This window comes from Anopheles merus, chromosome X (assembly GCF_017562075.2).
Source record: "Anopheles merus strain MAF chromosome X, AmerM5.1, whole genome shotgun sequence".
Lineage (NCBI taxonomy): Eukaryota > Metazoa > Arthropoda > Insecta > Diptera > Culicidae > Anopheles > Anopheles merus.
The window spans coordinates 21,225,533-21,239,072 of NC_054081.1; the positions used below are offsets into that span (position 1 = coordinate 21,225,533).

The following is a 13,540-nucleotide window of genomic DNA, read 5'->3' on the forward strand; positions in this document are numbered from 1 at the left end:
AGCATGGTTCAAAATTGATGATACCTACTTTAAAAACTAATTGTAATCTTTATTCTTTTGAGAAGCGGCAATAGATGGCTAAATAAATATCGAAGCAAACGTGGAGTCAGTAATTATTAAAATGCTTTGTGGACAAGTCATGCCATGTTAGATAGATTGATAACTGATTCCTTATGATAAAGCACTTTGACAATCGTTGAACTCGTAAACAGCAACAGTATGGAATCATCGTTGTCGTTAAAACAACAGGGGTTTTAAATGTTCACTTTTGCTTTCAAATACGATCGAAAATATCGCTCAAATAGTTTCAAGAGAAATCAACTGATTTATGTGAAATTAAGAAGAACGAATAAAACAACATAAAAATTTATCGCGTGGAAATGTATGGAGCTATTTTACTATATTTAAAACATTGTATTGCTTGTATTGCGTTGCCGAAAGTCAAATGCTCTCCCCATCGCAAAGTCGCATGCAAAACTTTAAATAAAAATATTGTAACCAGGCCAAGGTGGAATGTATAATGAGGTGTAGTTATAGCGCTTTTGGCGATCCCCCCCCCTGGGCTCCGATTTTGACAGATGGTTTTCCGCTTGCATATGTATTGATGGATTGTTTACGTTTTGCATGGTCAATATTTGGTGGAGATCAATTTGGGTGAATATTTTAGTTTATTAGAACACAGCCCGTGATTTAAAATGGAAATTTTCCTTCGAGAACAAGAAGCGTTCGCCAAACTCGGAAAACTAACTGTCAGTTTTCTTCGTCGATTCTTCTTCCACCTGGCTGTCAAAACGGGCTTATAACTTGACCTGATATCTTTACGGTCCTTGAACCAGGCTTTAGTGTATCTCATCAACATACAATTTCGTATGCGATTTCCTTCATTCCGAAAATCTTATTGTCGTGTTGAAACAATGTTAAAATTACATAAACGTTGACGGTTGAAAATTGACAAATTTATGGGATTATCAAGGGATTATCTTTACCCGCTTTAACAAAATGTTATTTGCACTTTGAAAAGTAGTATCCAATGAGACAATAGAAAACTTCTATCAGTCACCTCACCTTAACACCTCTATCAATCGAACTCGAACCATGATAGCCCAAAAAGGGAACCAACCAACTTAGAAGCGTGCGCGATCAACGAATGACACCCCGTAGCGTCTTGAATTGATTCAGTACATAAGTTTGTCGTCGCATAAGAACGTTTCGGCGTTTTGGTCGCCAACATCTTAGCACTATTAGGCAACCATCAAAGCATCGAAAGAAAGCCCAGGTTTATTTTTGAGGTTCCAAAAGATGCAAAAAATGAAGACAGAGGGACAAGTGTCTACATTACTGCGTTATCTGGATCGGGAGATCGATACAACCCGCTAAACAGTGAAATAGTTCTTGAGAAACATGAACATATGTTTATATCAGGAAGCAAAAATCGCGTCCACTGGCTTCGCAGCGGCAAACAATGACGCCAAAACTCACTGCTTTCATTTTAGGTTAATTTTGGCAGAATTTGGATATGACACCTTAGTCCCCAAACTGGCACAACATCCGTCACATGTGTTCCATCGATTTTTTCTGGATCAACATGATGGAAAAGCTTTTCTCTAAAAAATTGTCGATAAAACTTAGGATGCCTTCGTGCATCATGGTGAAAATTCGGGATAACTGACGAAAGGCAACTTGCAAAGTCTGAGATTAATTTGTGCAAGTAAGCTTAAATAATTACCTTTCAAATGATGTAAATATAAAGAAATTGTCTCTCCTAGTTTTTTTCTACAGCTAGCCGAAAAAAGGCATTTTTTTACGTAAAAGTTACGGGGATATTGATCTTGAGTTCAAACATACCGATCGATTCGTCATTCCATAGCCTTCTTCTTCTTTTGGCTCAACAACCGTTGTCGGTCAAGGCCTGCCATTCCATAGTACTTTAATTAAAGTTGACAGAGTTCGTTGGCATAAAATGCTATTCTAAAAAATATTTAGTGATTTGTATACGAATAGTTTCTTCCCATCTTTCAAAATCAGTCAAAACCTTTCGCGGGCCGGATAGAATGTTGCCGCGGGCCGCATTTGGCCCGCGGGCCGGACTTTGCCGACCGCTGATCTAGACCACTCTCGGTTATTACGTCGGATCTGAAGAAACGATGTATTGGATCAAATAGCATGTATTTTCAATTTTTTTGTTCTATTTTTCCTTTAAACTAAAAACTTATGCTAACCCGCGTGAAACCGTGTAATTTCGCTCACTTACTTACTTATCCGGATTATAACCGCTTTGCGGTTTTGGCCTGACTTAGTAGTGTCCAAAACCGCTCACGGTGTCGCGCATTCGTCTGAAAATCTGTTATCCCGGCTTTAATGGCGAACACGCCATGCTGGGTGGGGTGTAAATTACCGAGCACATTGGGAGTTTGCTACCGGATGTGTTTTAACTGGAATGCTTTTAACTGGAGGTTTGCTAACTTGAGTGATTCCCAGTTAAAAAAAAAAACACTTAAACGTCATAACATGAAACATCCGGAATCTTATGAAGAGAAATTTATTGCAAATGTGCATTTTTCACACATATTTAGGGTCTTTTGCCTACGTTAGCTATTAATTTACGTCATCACACGAATTACTATTCTTTATATCAACATAAATGAAAGAAAAGTTTGGTATGTTTATTCAAGTAAACGCCAATGCAAATAATCAATCCATAGAAACGTCACTCCAGTTAGCGAACGTTCCTCGTTCGTTCCTCTCAGTTAGCCGTCACGTACTGTATAATTAAATTGCTTTGCTGCTCTTTGCAACTACACATTGAACTCTTTTGTATAACTTTTCAATGCGCTAAATAATTTGAATAACCCTATGCATTCACCCCATTACTTGTTTATTGAAAGTTTTATTTTTTTATTCTTGTTTTTCTCTTCACAGCGTATGATTAAAATAACTCGTCATCTTAGTTCCATGCCAACTGATCCTGAGGCTGGTGCATTCCTGGGTATGGACAGCTCAGATTCCGAAACATCCGTTTCGGACGTATACGAACCAAGGATTCTACTAGAAGAAAATTTACTCGATGGTTTACCAAATTGGCTTGATCGATTGTTCGAAGGGACCACTCATCGATATTACATTAATTATTGGCCGGATTTTACTTCAAAATGAAACTTAATCCGATGATAAAAGATTATCGTAATGATGTATTAAAACCAAAAAAATAACTTCTTCATTTTTTGTATGGAAACTCAAACCTTAAACACGTCATCTTTTTTTAAATTGGCTCAAAATATGTTATGATATCGATGTTCTTATAGTTTGCGGTTTCTTTGACTTTTGTTTTCTTGTTAATATACGGTTATTATATTGCCATTTCGCTTGACGATAGCTATACATATGTATGAGTTTTGGCAAAATTGTGTTTGTCAGTCCTTGCTAAAGTCCATGTGAGGCTTGTACCCACGACAGATACTTTGTTGGACAACTGTCCCGCGGGATTCACATTATTACTTGTGTTGATTAATTATTTCTGTAATTGAGTTTAAAATTGTTTATGTTGTAAGGAGTTTTTGAATGTTCTATATGTGTTCTTCAAATTCGTTCTACGATATATTGACCATTTCGTTGTTTTGTTATGTCAGCAATCTTACTACAAATAAATAGGAAACAGGCAATAAACAGTGATTCCAATATAAAATACATACGTATATATATAAAAAGACTTTTAAAAACAGTAAAAAAATCAGCATCCCTGATTGTATTTAAGTATTTTTTCCTATTCTCTTATTTAAAGATGGATTATCTTTGCAAGGAAATGTTTCAGATTTGTAATTTATGAAATGTCGGGAATCATTACTAGAATTTTAAACATACCATTATTACGATTTTGACCGATTTTTTTCACTAGTTAAATTTTCATACTGATATATGTTCTTAAATTAAATTATTGCAACTCTAGTCAATCCTTGGTTTTATATTGAATCGAGGAAGATTTGAAAAAGACATAACAATTATTGTTTGTTATAAGCAAAAACAATACGTGAGGTATTTAACAGATGCCTCACAACTACACAATTTAGTTTGTTCTACATTTTAAAACATATTACTGCTCTTAACGCACTTACATCGGGCTTTAAGCAGCATCAGGCTTATAAATACAATGACAAAGCGGTAAATATAGATAATAATAAAAAATCAATTGTTTGATATATCCGCCAATAAGTATGCATTGATTTGTTATGTGCTTTTATTTTGCTTGGGGATTATTTGCAAGTATAATGCTGCTTTAGCTAATAGTGAATTATAGCAGCAATTCATGGTGATATGTTAACACTTTACAGCTGCCAAGTATTAGAAAACATTTCATTGTACATTCAACTCTTTCTTATTTGAAAGCCGTTGGGACTGTCAAATAATAGGGATCTTTAAATTACAGCGAGGAAAGTGAAAGAAAAGTTCACAGAAACTAGAAAGATATAGAACATTTAGTATGAAACCTTGATAATTGCTTTTGACTATCAAGCTATAACTCGATTACAGATTCGAGCATACATAATTGCATACATAAATCATGGCAACACCATACCCAAATATTTCTCTGTTTCTCTGTCCCAAATTAAATATTAGATTTCAGAGATTTTCCAAATTAGAGGGGCAAAAATGTTCTGAAAATGAAGGGACTGTTAAAAATATTAAATAGGAGGGGTTTTCAAATAGGAGAGGTCCTAGTTTAGAGAGAGGGTTCACTATTCATCAGCGTCAGTGGCGGATCTAACGGTAGGCGGACTAGGCGGTCGCCTGGGGCCTCGTCGATTTAGGGGACTCGTGGATCGGCATTTTATAGTATGCCGTATGGACAGAGTACTAGCGACAAGGGCCACGGAAGGATGGACGTTGGGGCCCCGAGGTTGGCGAATCAATAGTTATGCGCTTAATGCATGCCAGAATGTCACGGCTGAACTGTATCTTCTTAAATAAAAGTCCGTGCTTGTGTCCTTAGATGGGAAAAATGAATAGTTTTTAGGGCAGTGGACTGTGCAGTTAATAAAAATAATTATAAAATAGGATCCATACCAATATATCAATGGCTATCTTGAATCGAACAGCTAAACAGAATAATCTACCAACAACGGTTTAATTTTGAGCCACATATTAAAAATTATAAAGACAACTAATAACATATAGAATGTTTTCGGCTCAAACTTATGAACATTATTGATGATCTCAGTCGGTTCTTGAATGCTTTAAAAATCTGTATCTTAGCTCCAAACTTAAATGTGTTTGGATCAGCGTTTAAAAGATAATGGTTACAAGATTTGACGTCATTTATAAATGTTACTATGTATAAGATTGTATCTAAGTTCGAGCTGATTTCATACAAGGATCTGCGATTGAGGAGTTTTGGAGATGTAAAGATTTTCAGTGGTTTGATGCTTGCGGCGAGCTTAACACGCACGGCAATTTAAGGCCTTATTAGATGGAGGAAAATACTGTCATTTTGGCCATCGATCGGTCATCGATTGGCATTTATCTGTCAAAGGGGGCCTTCACGATTCTAGTTAGTTTTTTGTATGTAGTTTTACAGTTGGAAGCTGAAATCATGTAAACGCTCCATACAAAACTACACAAAAAACTAGCCTGTAATTTTCAGTCTAGATTATTCTAGCCACAAAGCTAGAATTAGATTCCAGTACCTGCCCAAAAACACGGTGTTGTTTACATTTATCCCAAGGTGCATGAAAGAGATCACATGGTGGAATCTAGAATCAAAGTGCATGTAGTCCATGTGGTCTCATAGCATGTTTTTTATAACCAAATTTGAACATCAATTTTTGACAGAACGGGTGAAAACGTTTGCACAAGCAAGCTTTATGGAGGCTATATTTATATATATATATATATATATATATATATATATATATATATATATATATATATATATATATATATATATATATATATATATATATATATATATATATATATATATATACATATAGATATATATAGATATATAGATATATATACAGTGTCGGACAAATCAATAGGACCACTTATCAATTTATTATTCATTTATCATATTTCATGACTTAAAGTGAATCAATCTTTACCAAACTTTCATGAAAGCACTATTTGATTGTTTACTTTAAGAATGTTTTTAAAGTTTGGTGAAAAGTTAAGAAACAAAAAAGTTATGATAAGAAATGTAAAAATAACCCAAAAATCATGCGCCAAAATAATAGGACCAGTTCAGAAAATTTAAAAATAATTATCATTTATTATTATTAAATAACAGATTTTGATGTTATTAAGTTGTCGGATAACTTAACTTAAATTAGTGAACTAATGCGTATACATTTTTTTTGTAGAAACGCTTAGCGCAGTGGCAATTCGCTGTGTCTTTAATTAACATGCTCTAATTTACTTACTTACTTACTTATCCGGCACTACAACCGCTTTACGGTCTTGGCCTGCCTCAGGAGTGTCCGAAACCGCTCACGGTCTCGCGCCTTCGTCTGCCAGTCCGTTATCCCGGCCTTAATGGCGGACGCCTCCACGCCATCTTGCCACCTCAATTTGGGCCTACCACGCCTCCTCTGTCCTTGTGGACGGCCTAAAAAGACTTTACGGGCTGGGTCGTCCGTTTCCATGCGTATAACATGGCCAGCCCACCGGAGCCTGGCGAGCTTTATACGCTGTACGACAGTGAGGTCGCCGTACATCTCGTATAGCTCGTCATTATAGCGGCTCTTCCATTGTCCTTCCACACATACAGGGCCAAGTATCCTTCTGAGCATCTTCCTCTCGAACGCTGCTAAGAGGGTTTCGTCAGATTTGGACAGTGTCCATGTCTCAGAGGCGTATGTGAGTACTGGTACCACTTGTCACTTGTCACTCATAGCGGCTGGTTGTGCTTTCTCACTCTGCTATTTCCAAGTTGATTTTTACCGCGATTTTCTTGGTGTTTAAGTGCTTGAACTGTTTTAGTTCGGTTAATTTGCACTCGCGCGTTCACGTATCACAAATTTGTGCGGCACCTGTGAATTGTACGGTTCAACATATAAACATTGCAATCCGCCTGCGGTTGTTGTGACCACTCACTGTGCAGTTGAACTTTGCGCTATTTTGCGATGGCGTCCGTGATCTGTAAGAAATGTGAAGGTGCTATTAGCAACGATCCAATTCCGTGCTTCGGTCTGTGTGAACACTACTACCACGATAAGTGCATTGGACTTTCAACCCCGCTCCTGCGTGATTTTAAGAAGTCACAAAATTTATTCTGGGCTTGCGCGGATTGTGCTCAGCGTTTGCGGGCCGTTGACACTTCACGCTTCTCGCACGGCCTTTCTCGTGATGCTGCCTACCTGTTGGAATCATTGCAGTCCGATTTCCGCGATACCTCACGTTCTGTGCTGGCGACATCAGCTGGCTTGCGACTTGAATTTTCCTCTTCACTTGATTGTTTTAGAAACGAGATAGCTTTGATGAAACAGGAATCGGCATCATCAATTCGTTCCGTGAAAGATTTCATCGACTCACTTACTGCTTCTCACTCAATGGAACGCAACTACTCACAGGCTCCACTACTCACAACGCTTGATGAAGTTAAGCATGGCATCAAGGGGCTTGATCTCATGCACCGTGAGTTTCTCACTTTCTTCAACTCACTAATGAACAAGCTCAACTCTCATCTTGCCACGCATACTACTACATCGAGTGCTCACCATTCCGCGATTCCTGCTACGCACTCAACGACCACGAATCCAGTTGCGGCCTCTAAGCTCACCCATCAAGCTGTTGGTGAGAATCCTTCCAAACGTCGATTGATGGATCGCTCTCCCGACCCGTCGCCTACCAATACCGTTACACGCGCTATGCTGTCATCGGGTACAGGGTTGTCCTGCAATAATATTACGACCGTTTCTGAACGCCCACCCCGTACTTGGGTCTTTATCTCCCGTATTGCTCCTGATACTCCGATTGAAGCGATCCGTGAAATGGCCTGTTCCAACATAGGGACAGACGACATCTTGGTATACAGCCTTGTACGACGCGACCGGGATCTTTCTACGCTCTCCTACGTACCTTTTAAAATTGGTGTACCGGATTCGCGCCGGGCTATTGCTTTGGCTGCTTCAACCTGGCCTCGCGGGATCTCTTTTAAGGAGTTCATCGACCTTAATCCCCGCTCCGTCAATGTTTGGCGACCCACTACTGCAGCATCCCATGCACCTTCTGCGCCTATTACCCGTGAATCGGATCATCATTCATCGCCACCTTCTATCAACCACACGACACAACTGCGAAACGCTGATTTCACTATTTCGCCCGATCATGGTCCTATGAGCTTGCCTTATACGCAGTACTTTCAGCAAGCGTAAACCGGCTGATCCGGCTGAAAATCATGAACTACCGACTTTACCCGAATTGATGGAAGCTAACCCTGCATCTAATACACACAATCCGTCCGACTCTCTTCCGCCGTTAACAACTTGCAGCAAGAGCACGCCCATCGCATCTCGCTCTCTCATCCCTTCGATCGATCGACTAAACATCTACTATCAAAACGTAAAAGGATTGCGCACAAAACTAGACGAGTTACGCCTCTCTCTATCTGAGCTTGATATGGATGTGTTGGTGTTAACTGAAACATGGCTCGATGGCTCAATTCCGTCCTCTCTTATCTCGGAGGATGCGTATGTCATCTATCGCTGCGACCGAAATTCTCTCAACAGTAACCGTTGCCGTGGTGGTGGTGTACTCATTGCCTGCTCTTCCGTGCTGAACACGTCAACTTTATCACTGCCGTTCGACTCGTTGGAGTCTGTTTGGACAATTGTTAAGCTTCAAAACCTTGCAATCTATATCGGCGCCGTTTACATCCCACCCGATTTGCGTTCTTCCGAAGTAGTCCTTTACATGAGAGTGTTAGTTTCGTTGCTGGCAAACTTAAACCAAATGATCTTATGGTGTTACTTGGTGATTTTAATTCACCATCACTCTCCTGGCAACCGTCGGCATCGTGCGTTAATCACTTCATTCCTACTGGTGTATCTCGTGAAAATGTTTCTCTGCTTGATGGAATGTCGGTAAACGGTTTGCTGCAATTATCCGGCATAAAAAATATACGCGGAAGACAATTAGATCTTCTATTTGCCAATGCTGCCTTCTTGGAGTGCTGCTCCCCCGTCATAGCTTCACCTGTTCCACTCGTCGCGCTAGACAATCATCATCCTACTCTTGAGACAAGCGTGCTCCTTACGCACTCTCGCCCTGCATCCTCTCAACGAATACCTACGGCTCGTATGTTCAATTTTAGGAAACTGGACTACCAAAAGCTTCATCGTATATTAGCCGATACCGATTGGTCCTTTATTGATGCTGACTGTGACATAAATCAAGCTGTAGCAGCGTTTACTAATGTAATCACTTCCGCCTTCCCTTCCTGCTGTCCTCTCCTTAAACCCGCTCCTAATCCTAAGTGGTCGAACAGAGCTTTACGTCAATAAAAATCGGACAAAAACCGCGCGCAACGCGCCTACCGTTTAAATAATACTTTACACAATCTTTGTGTATATAAATATGTGGCTAAGGCTTATCGTCTTCTTAATCGCCATCTGTATTGTCGCTACGTTCGGCGTCTTCAAATGCGCTTCACTATTGATCCTGGGTCATTCTTTCGTTTTGCGAACTCTCGGCGAGGCTCTGCTAGCCTTCCATCCACCCTGTTTCTTGATCTGTCTTCTGCTACGTCCAATCCTGATATATGTAATATTGTGGTCCAACCTGACTACGCAGTCTGTCCACCGGGACGCGCCACTCACCGACAGCAGTCGACGGCTGTCGTATGATGTGTGCGTGAGTTCCCGGGTCGCTGACCAGAGAAGCAAAGGGGAGGATAAGGGAGCGAAGAGAGAGAGAGCAGACACATTCGTGCGGTAGAGCTAAGTTAGGATAAACGGGCCCGTTATAGCGTTAGTATAGGAATAGGGAATAAAGTTTATAATAATTTGTGTCGATGCCTTTAAGTCTTGTTTGTTTTCGAATTGTTTTAATCCCCGTGCATCCGACACAAAAGTGGCGACGAGGTTTTAAAGTGTTGTAGGCTACATTTTTAACTTGTTAATTCTTGTGTTATAACGTACCCGCCATCGCGTTGAATTGTCCCTGTTCGTCGATACACTGTATTACCGTGTTGTCATACGCGCCGCAATTACCGTGATAAAATTGCACCATCAAGAAAAAGACGCAGGATGAGTAGCCCGGGAGGAGATCCACCAGCAGAGGAACAACGGCGTTTATCCGAATTATTTAATTCAGCATCCGTTTTTCATTACCAGCCTGCCGCACCCACACAAGTAAATCCACCATCGCAAAATGTGTCAAACCCGCCATCACGCGCCCCAACAGCATCAGCAGAAGGGTCAATTATGCTACAAACGTTGAAACTAATGCAACAGCAAATGGCCGAGCAGCAGCAAATTATGGCTCAACTTTTGCAGCAATATTCGCAACCGGCACCTCAACAGCAGCAGCCGTCTCCTATGACAAATAATTTGGAACAGATTATGTATGTTTTAGCAAACAACATTACCGAATTCAGGTTCGAGGCCGAGTCGGGGGTAACGTTTGAGGCATGGTATTCGCGATACGAGGACCTATTCGCGAACGATGCCTCTCGTCTCGATGACAGGGCAAAAACTCGGCTACTAGTGCGTAAACTGGGAACAGCAGAGCATCAGCGTTTCACGAATTTTATCCTGCCCAGTTTACCGCGAGACCTATCGTTTGATAACACAGTGCAAAAGCTAAAACTTCTCTTTGGACATGCTGAATCCCTATTAAGCAAACGTTACAAATGTTTGCAAATAGCTAAATCTGGGGGTGAAGACATCCTTGCATACGCCTGCAAAGTTAATCGAGCCTGTGAAAATTTCGAGCTGGCAGGGATGAGTGAGAGTCAATTTAAGTGCCTGATATTTTCCTGCGGTTTGAAGGATGAGGAAGATGCAGAGATGCGAACCAGGCTGTTGGCTGAAATAGAAAGAAGAAAGGATCTAACACTCGAACAACTCGCGGCTTAGTGCCAGCGTATTGCCAGTCTAAAGAAGGATAGTAATATGATTGCATTAGGGAGTGACGAGCAGGTGTTAGCGATTCGTAGAGGTAACCAAAATATGGCATCACGTCACAATCAGTACCATCAGAATCCGTATCACAGGTCACAAAACACATTACAAAAGCAGCCCTCATACCCATGCTGGTTATGTGGAGACCTTCATTGGTCACGCGATTGTTCGTACAGAACGCATCAGTGCCAAAATTGTAATCGTGTGGGTCATCGTGAAGGCTATTGCAAGAGACCTATTCATCAGGAAAAGTATCGGAATTTCTATCGTAGGCCTCATGTGACTAATTTCGTAACCGTTAATTCTTGCAGTGTTCGGGAACGGCGTAAATATGTACATCTAACGATAAATGGGACAGCCGCCAGTCTTCAATTAGATACAGGTTCCGACATAACAATTATCAATCGACTGATGTGGCACCGTGTCGGGAATCCGCGATTGATCCAGCCGGAGGTTCAAGCTAAAACAGCAACGGGAGAAAGTCTACCGATTTGTGGTGAGTTTAAAGCAAACATTACTATTGGAAAAGTAACAAAGCAAGCTACGATCCGCGTAGCTGAGGGAGAAATGTTGCTGCTAGGAGCGGATCTAATTGAGCTTTTTAATCTAGCATCAATGCCGATGGACAGCTTTTGTGGACAAATATCAACTCAGCTCAAGCCAACCAACATTAAAACTAAATTTCCAGCAGTTTTTGAAGGTATCAGACTATGTACAAAAGCTCGTATAAAGCTCCAGCTGAAGCAAGATTGTCGACCAGTATTCCGTCCAAAAAGACCGGTAGCATATGCAATGCAGGAAATAGTCGACAAAGAGCTAGATCGGTTAGAAAAACTGGGAATTATTACACCAACGGACCATTCAGAATGGGCTGCTCCGATAGTCGTAGTTCGCAAAGCAAACGGTAGCATCCGAATTTGCGGTGACTATTCCACGGGGCTCAACGCAGCGCTAAAATCTCACGAACATCCGTTACCGATTTCTGAAGATATTTTCGCAAAACTGGCCCATTGTGAATATTATAGTAAAATTGATCTTTCAGAGGCTTTCCTGCAAGTAGAGATTGAGCAAGAGTGTCGATCAATGCTGACCTTAAACACCCATCGCGGGCTCTATCTGTATAATCGCTTAGCTCCGGGAGTAAAAATAGTGCCTGCAGCCTTTCAGCAGATAATAGACGCTATGTTAGCTTGTTTACAAGGAACGTGTGGTTATATGGACGATGTGGTTGTTGGCGGTAGAACAGGCAAAGAGCATGACGATAACCTGTTTAAACTATTGAAAAGAATTCAAGAATATGGTTTCACGCTTAAAGCGGAAAAATGTGCATTTAAGACACAAAGAATCGAATACCTGGGCTACATCATAGATCGTCATGGCTTAAAACCAAATCACGAGAAAATAGAGGCAATACTGAATCTACCGACACCAACAGATATAAGCGGTGTTCGCTCATTCCTTGGTGCAATCAATTATTACGGCAAATTTGTCCCAAAAATGCGCGATCTACGGTACCCTCTCGACAACCTGTTGAAAAATGATGGAAAGTTTGTGTGGACTGACCAGTGCGAAAAAGCGTTTCATACATTCAAAAAGATCTTATCATCGAACTTGCTACTGACTCACTACGACCCGTCAGCTGATATCATTGTAGCAGCAGATGCATCATCGGTGGGACTTGGAGCCACCTTCAGTCACAAGTTTCAGGACGGATCTGTAAAGGCCATACAGCATGCGTCGCGGGCACTATCGAAAGCTGAGATGAACTACAGTCAAATCGACCGAGAAGGTTTGGCCATAATTTTTGCCGTTACAAAATTCCATAAAATGATCTACGGCCGACATTTTTACCTGCAAACGGATCACAAGCCTCTACTACGCATCTTCGGATCTAAAAAAGGCATACCAGTATATACGGCGAACCGTCTCCAGAGATTCGCTCTAACGCTGCAGCTGTATAATTTCTCGATGGAGTACGTACCAACAGCAATGTTTGGAAATGCTGACATCTTGTCTCGGTTGATAAAGAACCACGCCAAGCCGGAAGCAGAGCATATCATCGCCAACATCAGTTTAGAAAAAGACCTAAGGTTTGTAGCAGTGCAAGCCATTAATGCATTTCCACTTACATTTGTAGATATACAGCAGGCCACTCGAGCAGATCCAGTATTACGCCAGCTGGTTGAGTACATAAAAAAAGGATGGCCACGAACTAAATCATTAGATTCAGGATTTTTGCAATTTTACCAGCGAAAGGACGCTTTGTTAATAGTGGACGGCTGCATTTTGTTCGGAGAGAGGTTGGTCATCCCGGAGCAGCTTCGTTCGCGCTGTTTGACCCAGCTACATCGAGGACATCCGGGGGTTCAACGGATGAAAACTTTGGCTCGCAGCTTCGTGTATTGGCCACATCTCGACACCAATAT

General features: G+C 40.9%; 2 protein-coding genes across 2 annotated transcripts in view; both read left to right on the forward strand.

The window, feature by feature from the left end:
* LOC121593902 (dnaJ homolog subfamily C member 16) overlaps positions 1 to 4,206 on the forward strand; it is a 72,147-nt gene extending 67,941 nt beyond the window's left edge. Inside the window, exon 6 of the mRNA XM_041917083.1 lies at positions 2,920 to 4,206. Within this exon, the coding sequence (XP_041773017.1) occupies positions 2,920 to 3,153 (234 nt within the window). The 3' untranslated portion in view covers positions 3,154 to 4,206. The remainder of the gene's footprint in view (positions 1 to 2,919) is intronic.
* A 2,599-nt stretch (positions 4,207 to 6,805) lies between these two features.
* Positions 6,806 to 9,858, forward strand: LOC121603519. The gene has a single exon (XM_041932401.1). The coding sequence runs from the start codon at positions 7,116 to 7,118 to the stop codon at positions 8,364 to 8,366; it is 1,251 nt and encodes a 416-aa protein (XP_041788335.1). The 5' UTR covers positions 6,806 to 7,115; the 3' UTR covers positions 8,367 to 9,858.
* The last annotated feature ends 3,682 nt before the right edge of the window (positions 9,859 to 13,540 follow it).